Below are 15,632 nucleotides of genomic sequence, written 5' to 3' on the forward strand. Positions count from 1 at the left end.
AGACATACTGGGAATTCTGACATAATAACTCAAAACTCTGAGGCATATAACTTAAAAATTTGAGATAACCTGAAATCTGAGGACAATAACCTGCAATTTTGATATAATAATTTAAAATTTTGACTTAGCTTCTTGTGTTTTTTTTCTGGGCCATTTATAAACTATAACCTGTTTTGTTTCTTGATGTATTTCTGTAAAATATAAATCTGCTTGCAAATCTGTTCGTACATCTTCTTAATAGACGATCTTCAGCGATTCGCTCGTCATTTGTCACGTGACTGACATGTTTACATCCAGGTTCTTCTCGTTTAACTTCCGGAACTGCGCAGTAGGAGTCAGCTGACAGTTGTGGTCAAGCAGCCAGTGAAACATCTCAGCTGAAGAGACCCTGAACCGAGGAAGGGAGGGGAAAGCCTCTTTTTTGTCTCCAGAACCGTAACGGCCGCGGAGAAACGGACAGCCGTTACCTCCTCAGATACCCGGCCACGTCTTCCCGCCTTCCACGCAATGAGTATCAGCGCTCCGAGAGGCCTGGCCAGCTCGGGGCAAAAGCCCATCACGGAGATTCTCCACCCGCTGTCCGCCGCCGAGGAGCCGCTCTCCCCCGGGCCAGATGTCACCGTCAGCGGTGGAAGGGATAAGGTAGGATCTGATGGGGCTTCACCGACGGTGGGGGATGGAAAGAGGACGCTTACCCAAACAAAACCCCTCTTTGATTAAACTGTTTTACGGCTGACGCCAGTGTTTATCATCCCCCCTGTTAATAAGTAGGAGAAAACCGATGCAAGTTTAAAGAGGAAACTGTGGAAAACACTCATTTCTGTTTGCATTTGAGGTTTTAGAGCACATGGCTGAACCCTCTGAGTCTGCCACTAAATCAGTGCTGAAACAGCAAATTCACCTAGTTTGGATATCTTGCCCAAATTAATCGACACAAACTCGCAAGTAAAACCGAGAGTGTTGTGTTTTCACTATTTAAGATGGATTATGTGTGTACGTGGGCATGGCATCCATCTCAACCCCGGTGAGCTGAGTAAACAAAGATGGGCCATCCAAGCATATCACATGGCTTTTATTCTCCCTGCTTCTGCTGCTGCTGCTGTGTTTACTGTAGTAACAACTGTAGCAACCACTTTGATACTGCGGTTAATTATTGCCTACAGGAGATGCTGTAATACTGCCAGTATGAAGCTTCTTGGCATCATTATGGTTGTGGCTTTTCCTTGTACATGATTACCCAGGCCAAATGGGTCTGGTTCCTGTCAAACCATTTGTCCAGTCATTTTAGCAAAGTTCTGTGGAAATGCCACAGGCTTCAGAGCAGCTCTAGTATCATTCTATTTAGATAAGAGATCTTATTTTTCTTAGGATCTGGTGTATAATGTTAAACACCGAAATTGCATGCCTAAGGGTGCTTTTAGTTCCTTAAAGAAGCTGTAGGAAACAAACACCACAATAACCCTTTAAGCATACTGCAGCTCAAGTGGTCTGAGTGGGAACTAATCAAAAGGGAACTGGACTCCTGCACCTCCCTTGCTGTCTGTTTTCAGGCTTCATAAACTCTGGTCAATGATGGAAGACTTTGGACAATCACAGGCTGTTTCAGACCGGATCAGGTGAACAGTACAAAGAGCAAAAAAGTGCAAAGGAAGTAGAATTCACTCAGCCATTTATTAGATTTAGGCAACTGTGGCTGGAGAGGTAGAGTGGACATCCGCAAATATGATGAGTCAAAGGTTCGACCCCAAAGTCCGTGGGGGAGATGGACGCCCAATCTTGAAAAATACACAAACATCCACGGCAAAAAAATTTGAGGGTGGGCAGGTGTGCAATAACACATCATATGTATAAAAAGATAATGACAGATGGAGGCTTTCTTTTATGATTAAAGCTCCCAATTGCATCTGTCGGTGTGTGTACCGATGCAACAGATTTATCTAATAGGCTGGTGCCCATGTTGGTCTTTAGGGAGGGGTATGAAAGTGGTGCTAGATTGGATCAGTCACATAAAATTTGAAGTGCACATTTTCTTTATTACTGATTTTGATGTTCATTTGATTATTTCGAGGTCTGGGCTGTTGATAGGACAAAGCAAGGATTTACATTGTGTCACTTTGAGGTCTGAGAGATAGTAGGAAAGCGGTTGGAAAAAGCCATTGCATGAGCAAATTTAGCAAGTTCACAAGTGCCACAATTGCAAGCATTGGGACAGCAAAACAACTGATCACAGCAGCATAGGTCCTACTTGCTGCAGCTTTAACTTGCAAAAACAGGCACAGGTAGTTTGTGTTAACATAAACATGTATAATTTTTTTAAAGTTGGCAAGTTCATATTTTAGGCGTGACCATAAGTGTTTAAAATATGCAAACATGTCCTTAAGGAGCAGCTGGTGTTATTTAGTGATAACAAAAAAAGCTCAGGTGGAAATATTACATTGATGATGGTGAGGGTTAAATTCCATTCGGTGCTTGGTGACTCACTGACATGCTGTCGTGGCACTTGATGTATTTAGTAACACCTGTGCTCTAAATATCTGCTGATTGGCCACAATGCCGGGACTGGTTGTCACAAACATCTGTCAGCTCTGCCGTGTCTGTTAGACACATACGGTTTTCTTATTCTCCTCCTCACTGTCAGTGCGTACTGGACTCTCCTGTTGCTTATTATCATCAGCCCAATGCAATTATCCCAACTGTGATCACCAAAGCAGGTTAGCACCAAAGTGTTTAAAAAAGAGAGAATTTACAGCGTCAGTGCCCGTGTGTGTGTTTCCTGTGTGCACAGCAATGAGTGAAAGCAGTGTGAAGAAACTGTGTGGACAAACTGAGGGGAAGCACTTCTTTTGACAGCGATTGAAGTAGAAATTTATGCACAGACCCTCTTTTTCTTTTTTTTCTAAAAGAAAAGATAATTGTGGTTGAACATGAGCATCTCACACAACGAAAGTAGTTCCTTTTCTCATGTGATTCCATAGAAGACTCTGACAACCGCTGAGATTTGTCACCAGAAGTTCACAGAAAATCAAATGTTACAGGTCAAGCTTGTAACAGATATGTTTGATATGTAAAGATGTTTGTCAAATGAAAGTCTGAATATGCCTCACTGTGTAAAATAATATTATTGAACAGTCAAGACTGCTGACTTTCCCTTTAAAACTGCAAAAAGTTGTCCACTTATTAGCATTTTATGGCTTTTTTTTGTTTTGCTTTTTTTGGATGGACGCGTAAGTCTACAAAGTCCTCGTTCCAGCAGTCCATAATAAAACTGTTTGTGTTATGTTGTTTCCTGCTAACAAAAATGATCCTTTGTGCAGTTTTTGGTTGGATATTTTCACCCCTTATTTACATGTTTCTAGACAAGAATCAGAACAGAATTGGGGAAAAAGGCTTTTAAATACGCTTCCTGGAATAATCTGCAGAAGGAACTGAATCAGAATTGGTTACCTTGGGGGAGTTTAAGTCCATCTTAAATGAACGAGAGAATAATTCTTTTACTCAATGTGATTGTTTTTAATGTTGCTCTTAATTTGATCTGTTATTGTATATTTTTCACATGTTCGTGCGGGATATTGTATTTGTTTTAAGTGTTATATACTTATGTGGTACATGTATTTTGACTTTTGTTGCCATGATGCCAGGTCTCTCTTGGAAATGAGATTTTTAATCTCAATTAGATTTTTTACCTGGATAAATAAAGGACTAATAAATAAAAATAGAAGAATACATGAGTTTTTGTGCAATATGCATCCAAAAGTGCTCAACAAAAAGATAATAGAACAGCATTAAAATCTTCTCAACTTCAATTCCATGCCAGCACAGTTTTAATAATTCATGATCAATTTTCTCCCAACATACAGTGCGTGATATCGGCCCAGTGCACTCCTGAGACTGCACCTCTACTGTTAGCAGCACCTATTAGTTAGTCTTCTAAACTATTATTTCTTAAGTAAGGCCCTTGGAAAGTAGTGACTTTTATATATTTACTTGAAGATAAGATAAAAAATTCTCAGTATTTCATGCCAGAGCTATTTATTTCCCTCCCATTATCCATCATTCAGTTAGGATGGTGTAGGAGATGTAGGATGTTTGCACGGGCCTAACAAGAGCGCCATTGACAGAGAGGGAAAAAAACTGCAGTGGCAGCATCGGGATCTGTGTTTTACTCTTTGTTTGCAGAGTGCAGCATCTGTATTTTGGTGTCATGATGTTGTGGTTATCTGTTCACATGCAGGAAGTGGGGCTGACCAACGGCACGCCGGCCGAGACGCCGAGTCCGGCTTCTGCGTCCGTGCTGTTCAACAGGCTGCAGCTGGACGATGACTTGGACCCAGATGCCCGGGACCCCTACGCCGACACAGAAACCCACGACCTTTTCGTCACTGTCGACGACCCAAAGAAACACGTCTCCACCATGGAGACCTACATCACTTACAGAGTCTCCACCAAGGTCTGCTACAGGCTGGTGTCATGATAATGTGAACAAACTCTGTTTTATTTTATAGAAAATAATTGCTTAATTAAACTTTTATTTAGTGTTTTCTTGTATTTTTTTTTCTTCCATCTGCATTTAATGGTGGCGCAGAGCTTTAATGCAGCTGCTGGAGGTTCTGAAAAATCCTGTGCTGTAGTGTTAAAATGAATATTTAATTAGAAAAACATACCAGTGAGGAAGGTGTAAGTTAAAGATACTCTGTGGTGTTTTTGACTTGCAGTGCATTGTTTTTATGATTGTGTAGCAGTGCAGCAGCACAGGTAGGGAAGCTACCTAACAAGGATGTAAACAGAGGAAAATACACTTGACACATTTGTATGGGCTTTGTCCACAGAGCACTTTAACAACTTAAGATGTGTAGATAGGAAACAGGCTTTTCTTGATGAAGCTGTGAAAGGTTACATGGTGACAGCTCATAGACTCTTATATATTGCAGTGGGTGTATTTTGTCTGTTTATTCACTGAGCCCCCTTTTTTTTCTAAATTCAGTTTTCACATCTCTTGATTTCTGCTGTTTTAAGAGATGTTTTTTAGAGATTGCTGTTGTTAACCTCCAGTTTAAAGCCACAGACACACTGATGTTTTATCTCAAAAATACTGTGATGTACAAGTGTACATTAGTTATAGTTGCCACCTTTTGTCACAGGAGCAGCAGCAGGCAAGAGAATGTTGCCACCTCCAGACAAAGAGAGAAATGAATGCTGGAGCAGAAACCATGGGAAACCTGTTAAATCTACACTTTTATGTGTATATGAGTGTTTTGTTTTTAAAGCTGTTGTTATTGCATTGTCCATTGTTAGAAAGGCATGGACACCAAATTCTGAACCCACAGTGAAACAAAGGGACAATTATGTGACAGATTGCCTGGTGCAGTTTATTTTGCGGGTTTCGTGAGAAGGAGGGTAAGCCAGGTAAATCAGAGGTGGTTGCGCAGAAAATGTTTAAATAATTTATTTGAGATGGAATGAACCGGTTAGACCTGAATTTGCTTGTATCCTGATAAAACGGGTTGGATCATGTCTCAGATACATGAACCTTTCCTGGAAAATGATATTCCGCAAGGGAGATTCTGTAACTTGTGTTTAGCAAGTGGATCCTCTGTTTTTTGGTTTTTTTTTTTTTCTTCAGAGCTTAATGACATAAACCGATTCAGTGGGGAGACATGTCCAAGCAACCTTTGACCCTTGATGTTCAGAGAGACAGGAAGTGCATTTTTGTGTGTGTACGCATGCACTGCCTACTGTGAATGCTAAATGATTTTCCCATTTCTTTCTTTCTAAATTAAGTTAAACTGTTACAAAATAACTCACAAACGGTGTAAAGTTTACTCGGCCACAAAAGGCTGCGTTCATGGACCTGTTTGACTTTACCACCTTGTCACATGCTGGATTTTTCTAGCTCTTTCTTCCTTTTTTTATATGAAGAATTTAATTTAGAAATGTTTGTGTGTGTTCTTCCTCAGACAACACGGATAGAGTTTGACCTGCCAGAGTACTCTGTTCGGCGGCGCTATCAGGACTTTGACTGGCTGAGGACCAAGCTGGAGGACAGCCAGCCGACCCACCTCATCCCAGTAGGTTACACGAGCTTTGTTGCAACCAGCTGTGCCACTTGCCAATTAGAAACCTCTCACGCTCTCTTTTGCACTCCCGTCTCGTCCCCGCTCTGCCGTCGTCCTCCCATCTCCAGCCGTTGCCAGAGAAGTTTGTGATGAAGGGCGTGGTCGATCGTTTTTCCGAGGAGTTTGTGGAGACGAGGATGAAGGCCCTGGACAAGTTCCTGAAACGAGTTGCAGACCACCCCGTCCTCTCCTTCAACCCTCATCTAAATGCTTTCCTGTCTGCCAAGGTGAGACGGCGGTAACCCATGAAGAAAAGCAGTCCCACTAATATATGAATATAGGTCAAAAAGAAAGGAAAATCATGAGTGCTGTTGCGTGATACATGAAAATTCAAAAAGCTTAACCTCAGCTGTAAGCTTTCAGAAAAATATAAAACCACAAAATACAGACCTCTAATTTCCTTGCTTAAAATGTCTTTAAGCAAAGTCTTTATTGCTTTCTTTAAGATGAAAGACCTTCAAGTGGTCTTAATCGCCACCAATACTCGATCTCCACTGAGAAGAGGAGAGGAGACACGATTACCATCATATTTTCTTTACTGTCTAACCTTTTTAAACTTATGTGGCTGCCTATTTATATTAATATCATGCTGTTGCTCGCAGGACCTCAACAAACGTCAGGGTCTGGCCCTGCTGACCAAAGTGGGTGAGTCTGTGAAGAACGTGGCTGGAGGCTACAAGCTGCGAGTGCGACCTCCTGAGTTCTGCGCCATGGGAGAATACCTAGACACCTTTAACCAGAAACTGGGAACCATCGACCGGATCGCTCAGAGGATCCTCAAAGAGCAATCAGGTAAGGGGCTGAGGAAATATTATTTAAGCATGATAATTCTTCCTTCTTCATCTATTTTCCAGAGAAGTCTGAGCACAGATGCCCTTACCTGCCTCTTATCAGTCACCTGCCCTAGCTTTTCTGGAGATAATCTGAGGTGTTTGTAGGCTAGCCAGGGAGACATAACCTATTCAGAGTGTCCTGGCTGGCCAGTGGTCTTCTCTTAGCTGGACATGCCTGAAATACCTCATGTAGGAAGCGTAGGAGGCTTGTGTCATCATCAAAAGTCCCCGACACCTTTGCTGTTACTTATGGTGAACTGTTTATCTATTTTTTTCCATTCTAAATTAAACCCACAAAAGGAGAAATAATTATGCTGAATCATAAAAAAAAAAGAAGAAGAAGCTAAAAACCAAAAGAGAAGCTTTCATTTGTATCGGATGTTTTTATTTTACCAAATATATTAAACTCCATGCTGACCCTTAGATGTATAAAGCACTATGGCTGGATAAAGAGTTAAATTCTCTAGAGTTGCTTACCCCATTCGTGTATTTTAGGCACATGCAGGAAGCAGCCAAATTCATATGGTACTGTGCTCTTTGCAGCGTAGCCTCAGTGACTATAGAGGAGCTATTTGTATGTTTACCACTGTGCTTGTGGTTACAGATGAACTTCATCGAGGCTACTTCTTCCAAATGTGTATTTTAGGCACCAGCAAGCAACGAGTGCATATAGTGCACTGGAGCTTGCTCTTTATATTATATTTCTTGGCCATTTTGCTGGGAGCATTTTGTAGCATCGGCTGTTTGAATTTCATGTGCGATCGTCCAGTCTGTACCGGGTACACAAGCAATGAGTTTTAGGATGAGTTGATATGCAGTATTGACTGTGGAGTGTGTTTGTTTGAAGAGGAATCCGCAGACCTTTGGGCCTTGTGGTTGATAACTGCAGGCCTAACTCATGCATGAAAAGTGACTGTGTAAATAACTGCCACCAGCCACGTGAAGTGCTGCTCAGCACCATCTGTTCAAGTTGTAGACCAGTGGCTGTCCGCGGCGGCCTTGTTAGAGGAGATAAGATGGAAACTGGTGACTGTAAATAATAAAGACCTGTGAGGTGATGGAGTGTAATCCAATCCAATCCAATTTTGTTTATAAAGCACTTTAAAATACCCAGCACAGGACCAAAGTGCTGTACAGAAAATAAGTTAAAAACAATAGTGTAAAAAAACCCAAAAACCAAAAAACTATGCTTGTGGCTTTGCTGTGATTTATTTCCCAGCACTAGTACTCTGCAGTAACTCTGACTTTAAGAAGTCAGATCTGACCTAACCAACTTTTTCACCCCATCTCTCAACTAGAGTATCTAACTGAGCTACGTGAGTATGGTACAGTCTATGCCAGTTGGGCGGGGTCAGAGGAGGAGCTGCAGCGCCCTCTGGAGGGCGTGGCTGGCTGTGTGACGACGTGCTGCGGAGCGCTGGAGGACATGAGCGAGAACATGGGCCAGGACTTTCTACCCGTGCTCAGAGAATACATTCTCTACATCGAATCAATGAAGGTAGGGAGTTGGAGGCGCTAAAAACGTGTAACGTCTGCTTGATGTGTCAAGAAAACGGAACAAGATAAAGTGTTCTAATTTCTGCTAATTAGTCCCCGGATGTAGGTTAAACAAAAATTTAGCGTTAACTGTTTAGAATTTTTTGACATTTTAATACTAACTCATTGTAATTAATTGGCTGATGATAACATTCATGGCCAGATGAGGCCTGTTCTCTTGTTATTTCATGACAGATAAAAGATCAATATGAAGTCCAAAGAGATATGCAAGTGAAAAAAGCGATTGTTAGGCTGAAAAGGCAAAGCGAGAGAGTTGCTTAACTTGCTTGAAAAGAATGAAAGCCCTGGCAAGCTCATCAAAACCAAAAGACCCGAAAGAGCACAGAAAACAACTAAAGTCAATGATGACAGAATTATTTCCATGGCCAAGAAAACCTCCCTTCACAACATCTAACTAAGCCAAGAACACTCTTGAGATGGTGCGTACATCATTGTCAAGGTCTAAAATCAAGAGATGCCTTCATGAGTGTAAATAAAGAGGGTTTACAACAAGACGCAAACCACTGGTTACACTCTGGAGCACGAGGACCAGATTAGTATTGGCCAAAAAAATTCTTTGCATAGATGAACCTTTTACCAGAATGATGGAATGATGGGAAGTGAAACAAAAACAGCTCCTGACCTGGAGCATACAACATCATCTGTTATGGCTGCCTGTGAAACCAGGGCACTAATGTTTATTGATGATCTGACTGCTGATAGAAGAGCAGGGTGAATTGGGAGTCATACAGGGCCGTACACTCAGCAAAATGGGTCAAAACTGATCAGACAGTGTTTAACAGTACAAATGGATAATGACGCAAAGCAAAACAACCAGAGGTTTCTCAAGGCAAAGAAAGGGAATGTTTTTAAAAGTCAACCTGATGTCACTCCAGAGCGTGCTTTTCAGTTACTGAAGGCAAAAAACCCACTGAAGGATAAAATAAAGGCCTGGAAGGAAAACACAGCTTTTTGTGATGACCACTACACTTTGGGTGGTCATTGACTGCAAAAGGGTTTCATAACAATCCTCATAAAATGATGTTAGCTTGTCCAGTTAGTTTTGAGCCTGTGGAGATGTGGGGTCTGTGTATAAACATAGCAATATTCCTCAACAGTTATTTTGTTAAACCAGAATTAAAGCAGAACATCTACATTTCAACCACATCTCGACTGTGCAGGCAGAGAGAGGCAAAACTACAAAAACCGTGTCATTGTCTCAAACCTTAATGTGCAAAAATATAAAGGAAAAAAGTGACAAAAAGACGCAAACTGTTATGTGAAATTAAAATATTTTTGCCTGTTTCTTTCCAAATTAAAAAGAAAAAAAAATGTCTGGTTTAGTGAGCTAAAATTAGCAGAGGAAAGTTCTACTGAAGTTTTCCACTGTAAACACATTTATAGGTTTTGGATGGAAAAGAGTGGAAAAGGCAGTTCTGCTCGGTTTGCAGGCACAAGCTTAAAAATGTGTAATGTTTAACCATGGATTAGTTTCATTTATTTATAGCGGAGAACATAAGGAAAATACACGGGGACAGAAATTTACCCAGAACAGCATAAAGTGCGAGTCCTTCTGCCTGCACACAGTCGAGCACCGACTGCTTTCATCACCTTTGAACCTGAATAGAGGAAGTATGGTGTGAGATTCTGCATTTGTCATGTCCTGTCCTCGCCAAGCTCCTGATTCAGCTTCTCTGTCTCAGTTTAACAGTTTGCACATGTTGTCTTTCTTATAAAATACTTCGGACAGTGTCACATTAAGGGTGCAAAATAAAACGTATGACCTTCTCTGTCTGTTTACAGAATGTTTTAAGGAAGCGAGACCAGAGCCAAGCGGAGTACGAAGGCCGTCTAGAAGCAGCCGTATTGCGCAAACAAGAGGACAGAACGCCCGTGAGCCTTCCCCTTCCTTTCATCTGAATCTGCCGTTTCTGCATTTGTCACTTCTGGGAGCGTCTTTACTTTTCACTGGCATTCTTAGAATTGAAAACTTAATAAATTACAAGTTAAGAGATCATTCTTCAAGTGACCAGATTAGATTTATCAGATGTTAAATAAAGGTATTTATTTTTATCTTTTGCCCATACAAACATCACCGGATTTAATACACACCCCATCCCCACCAACACTCCTGCACCACTCGCCCCCCTGTGATTCTTGTCCTGTAAATTAGTCCTGTATTATGTCCCCTATGGCTCCTGTAGCTGATGTTGTCTGTGTTATACCAGATACCAGCGGAGGTAGAGAAATGCCAGGACAAAATGGAGTGTTTCAACGCTGACCTGAAGGCAGACTGGGAGCGCTGGCAGAGCAACAAGAGACAAGACTTCAAGCAGCTTCTCACCGGCATGGCCGACAAAAACGTCACCTATTATGAAAAGGTACGCCTGTGTAATTTCTGTAAAAACACTCCAGCTTTTAGCCTCAGGCAGCACATGAGCTGTTCTTAAAGGTCACCGGAGACACTCCCACTGATACCAGTGTTTCCAGTTTTATAGTGGCATAAAGACTGAAAACAGAGTGGAGCAGTTAGGGAGACGCTAAATGATGTGCAGCAGTCTGGGGGGAAAAAAGGGTCAACAGATGAAAAGAATAAAAACACTAACCTCTCTCCAAAGTGATCCCATCTATTTATGCATATGGAGTTTGCACTTAATTTAAGATATAAAAAACAGGTTCATTTTTTCAGTTTCTTATTATTTGAGTTTAAAAAAAAAGTTTATGTAGACTAGAGAAATATTATTTAATGATGCGAGCACAACTCAGTATTACTATAAATGAACTTTAACTCTTGGTTGCCGTCGTTGCACTGATTACGCACAACTCTCACCTTGTTTTTGGTTTTCTCTACGTGGAAAACGCACATGCTTAGGGTGAGCAGGCATGCAGTCAGATAGTCCACATAATTACCTCCTACCCTGTTTTCTTGACTACAACTGTAGGATGTCATGAGGCTTAGGAAAGGTGTGAAAGACTTCATCTTGTTTCTTTCATGTACTTTAATTACAAAGGTTGTTTATTTGTTCTTCTCATGATCTCATGATCTTGTGTATGTTTATTTTTTAATGCATAAAAATGTCAGACTTCTGTATTTAGTTTGTTACCCTTATCCTCCCTGAAATTTCTCTGAAACTGTTTAAGTGCATTCGCTCATTAGCCCGTAGAGACTGAATGTTTTGTACTCATGTGTGAGTGGTACAGCCATCTGACTCCTTTATTATCTGGTAGATCCTCAGCAGCCTCTGTGGCAGATGTGTGGAATCACTGTACAGATTTCTGAGCTCACACTGTGAAAACATCACTTTTACAAACATAAATCTCTCAGAGCAGCCTCAGAATTCCTCTAAATAATTCCAATCTTTCCCTTTTACCTCATTCTTTCCCCACATCGGCCGACTCTTCGTCCTTCTCCGCCCTGCGCAGTGCCAGGCAGCGTGGGAGTCGCTCATAACTCTCCTCCAGGACAAACAGACTGAAGACAAAACGAGTGAGACGAACTGAAACATCTCTCTATCTCTCTCTCTCTCCGTCTCTCCACACACACTCTCTCGTTCATGCCACGGAAAAAGACCAACAGGGCAGCAGGTTTACCTGCTGGACTCGGGGCCCCTGTTCTCCTGTGAGATGATTGTATGAGGGGAGTCGACTCCCTCTAAGTTTTTGGTCCGCTAAGGAGGAAACATACGGTGCATTCGAGGACAGCTAGGAAAAGAGGAGAAACCTACTATGTATAGTTTTTGTTTTTGTTTCTTTTTTTGACTTTTTCTACTTCATATTTCGAGTTAACAGTCGGTTGCCAATGCTGCTTTGTATTTATTTAACCGCAGTCTCTTACTCAACGCTCTCCCATTTTCATACTGAGAAAACTGTTCATGAAGGTGTTGCTGCTGTGTGGGTCTATGAAGTATCTTAGGTTTGTTTCAGATGTGTTCAAAACATCCTCAAGATGTTTTTTTTTTTCTTTTTTTTTGTCCTGCCAGATTGTAAAAGCCTCTGGGAAATACAACAGTGAATGAACATGAATTTACTCTCTTGTACTCAAAGCACCACACCTGTTTTTTTTTTGTTTGTTTGTTTTTTTTACTCTATACTTTTACCAAAGGTCACAAACTTCACCCCTGTCGTTCCTGCACCTGTTATTAAAAATAACCCACAAAAATCAGGTGATATGTGATAAATGTTCAAGTGGGACCTCTGCGTGTTTTCCCAAAGGGACACTTTAGTATGTCTTGGTTTTTGTTTTGTTTTTTTGCTACAAACCCTCACAGATAAATGGAGATAAACCGTGTTCAGCGATGACGATGAAGGTGCCTACAGAAGAAAACAAGTTCTTGCCATCTATAAATCAACATTTTGGGCTATAATCTCTGGTCTCACTAACTCAAACTTACGAGAAAATAACTTGAAATTTTGAGATTATAACTCAGATTTTTAAGTTACAGGTAGCAAAAAGTTTTTCGTTTGTTTGTTTGTTTGTTTTAAGTGATGGCAACAAGCTTCTATGGGTGTCTGAGCTGAATGCTGAGGTTTGTCTGAGAGGTCACTTTGTGGAAGGTGGAGTTTTTAAGAGAACAGCGGCTCCACCTTGTGGCCAAGCTGTTAATAGTTTTCTCCCACGCTTTTGAAATGAGGGGGAAGTGAAGAAGTGAGCTACCTCTTTTGGGTTCTCTTGATATCGTCTTTCTCTCACCATTCCCATTTATACCCTTCCTCTTCTTCTTTAAGCAAAGACTTACCTCAGTTGGTGATGTTAACGGTGCATTTGATTCATAATAATAAGGTGAAGACTCCAGTGGTGCTCTGTAACTTGTTAAAGACGTAAATGTTTTACCATTGGATTTTTTTTTTTTAAATTAACTTATTATTTCCTTGCCTAAGTGATAAAACCCTGCATTGAAGCATGCATAACCATCCCTTATGGAAAATAAGAAAGCCATGAATCCTGAATATAAGGTGTCAGTGTGGTCATGCTGCTGGCTTACAGAGGAACTAAAACCTCTGGAGCTAGTGGAAAAATCCCTGCTGTGTCATGTTAAGAGTGAGACATTGCAAAAAAAAAAAAAACTAACAAAAAACGACACCCTGAGTGACGCAACACATTACTTTAAATTCTTAAATTGCCTGTTTTAACCAAACGGGCTGAGACTGAGGTACTGAACAGCTGCGGTGCAGCTCTGTTAGCAGTCTGAGGATGTGACCTCATCTGCCTCATCATCCCCTCACTGCAATCATATTATTTAAAACTTTCTTATTTACTGCCAACCCAGAAAAAAAGGTTTTGAAGCACAGACAGTAGATGCAGCTTGCTTATTCTGCTTTCCTTTTGCTCTGAAAGTAGCTAAAACCTGACCAATGACGCCCAGGCAGACTCAGTCATGTGACATTTCCACAGTCACCACGTTTTGGCCTCCTGTTGGTTAGGAGTTTCTCCTTCACTGACAAGATTTCCAGACTAGAGCTGCTTTCAGATTTTGTTACAATCAAGTAAAGTAGCTGTCACATTACTGAGCCTGCGCCTCCATGCAACCAAATCCAAGCGCTGCAGCATCCTGACGAGGCGTCTGCAGCTGCCAGTGAACTGGGTTTATTTTGTTCTCTCTCTTTTTTTATTGTCCTTATCTACTTTTGCCTTTCACATTTTACCCTTAAGCTTTAAAAGAGTGAAGCAGCTACTCTGTAACTAGTAGAAGTCAACAATGTGAAGAAAAATTATCTTTATGGATGGAGGCAGCTGCAGTGGAGCGGCCTATGGATGCACCAGGGCTAAAAGGGAAAATCCAAAGATTTACTACGATCATTTTTGCTAATACTGTTGTCCTATAATAACCCCATTGCATTTGAATAGCTCAAACCTTAGAGTTTGACTGTTAGGTTCTAGTAGTAGTCCACTAGTAGTGCTATTGAGCAGTATTTGTAGCTGCTCCCACATTGATTGTACTCATACAAACACATCAGGTGCCAGCTTTTATCAATTAAAGGGATCATACATCTGTTTATACTAAAGAAAACCCCAGATCGGTTTAAAAACATTAAATGAGACGACTTACGTGTTTCTTCTTGATGTTTGCTTGTAGCTAAAACTCTCTGAACCCTGAGTGCAGTTTGAGAAGTAACTGGATGAAATGTAGCATAAATATTACAAAAAAACTAAAACAAATAAATATAATAAAGCTTACAAAACACAATTTCCTGTTCTGTTTAAGGTATAACATTGGTATCTGCTCAGGATTGTGAGTTGTTGTTGTTACTTGATTTCTTATCATTAGGCACTGGTGCATCTGTAGAGCATTGCTTTGGTGTAAATGAAGTAATTGACATGTGAGACACACATTTATGAAACTGGAGGGCATCTTTGGGATTTATGAGTGCATAAAGATTTAAAAGGGATTAGAGATATGCACGAACATTGTAAACCTGCCACAACCAAAACAGATTTACTTTTGATGCACATTAAACCTCCAACAATAGCTCTGTTTAGTGTGATCAATGTTCTCTATTAGCCAGTGCCCTATTATTATTATTATTATTATTATTATTATTATAATACATGTGCCTGCTGAATTGTTTTGCACTAAATATGTAGCTCAAGGCCCTGGCAGAAACATCTGCTGGGAAAAAAATAGTATTTCTTTCTAATTTAATTTGCCGAAAAATTGAAAACAAACTGGTCTAAAGTCAGTTGAGACACATTCAAAAAATGCTGTATATGAAGCTGGTTCAGGTTAAATCCCTCAAACAGGGACGTCTGTTATGAGCCTGTTGGAGGGGAGAGTTTTCATTCAAATATTTCCAGGCCAAACATCCTCCGCCCCCAATGCCTCTCTCTTCCTCTCATCGTCCCGGCAGCGTGGATTCGCACATGAAGAGAAGATCTGATTTTCAGCACATAATGAATAAAAGTGACCAAGTCAGTCTAAAACTCAGATGACTTTTTTGTCTGTTATGGTTTTGGTTTTTTAAAACCTCTGTTCCTCCTCATTGTGTGCTGTTTACGTTCAGAGCCCTTATTGTACATTTGGATGTTAATAACAATTTTGTTGTAATTATAAATAAGCTTGTACATTGATGTTGTTTTTGATGCAATTTATCTTTAACACAAATTGGGGTTTTTCTGATATATTGGACCAATAATAAAAAGAATGAATGCATT

The 15,632-nt window shown here is 40.7% G+C and overlaps 1 protein-coding gene across 1 annotated transcript; it reads left to right on the forward strand.

The window, feature by feature from the left end:
* The first annotated feature begins 341 nt into the window (after window positions 1–341).
* snx30 (sorting nexin family member 30) lies at window positions 342–15,617 on the forward strand. The gene is made up of 9 exons (XM_063478783.1): window positions 342–642; window positions 4,232–4,447; window positions 5,955–6,065; window positions 6,182–6,340; window positions 6,716–6,905; window positions 8,245–8,444; window positions 10,286–10,375; window positions 10,711–10,863; window positions 11,906–15,617. Exons 1-9 carry the CDS (start codon window positions 508–510, stop codon window positions 11,981–11,983), a joined length of 1,332 nt encoding a protein of 443 aa, XP_063334853.1. The 5' UTR covers window positions 342–507; the 3' UTR covers window positions 11,984–15,617.
* Window positions 15,618–15,632: the final 15 nt, after the last annotated feature.

This window comes from Pelmatolapia mariae, linkage group LG7 (genome assembly GCF_036321145.2).
Source record: "Pelmatolapia mariae isolate MD_Pm_ZW linkage group LG7, Pm_UMD_F_2, whole genome shotgun sequence".
Lineage (NCBI taxonomy): Eukaryota > Metazoa > Chordata > Actinopteri > Cichliformes > Cichlidae > Pelmatolapia > Pelmatolapia mariae.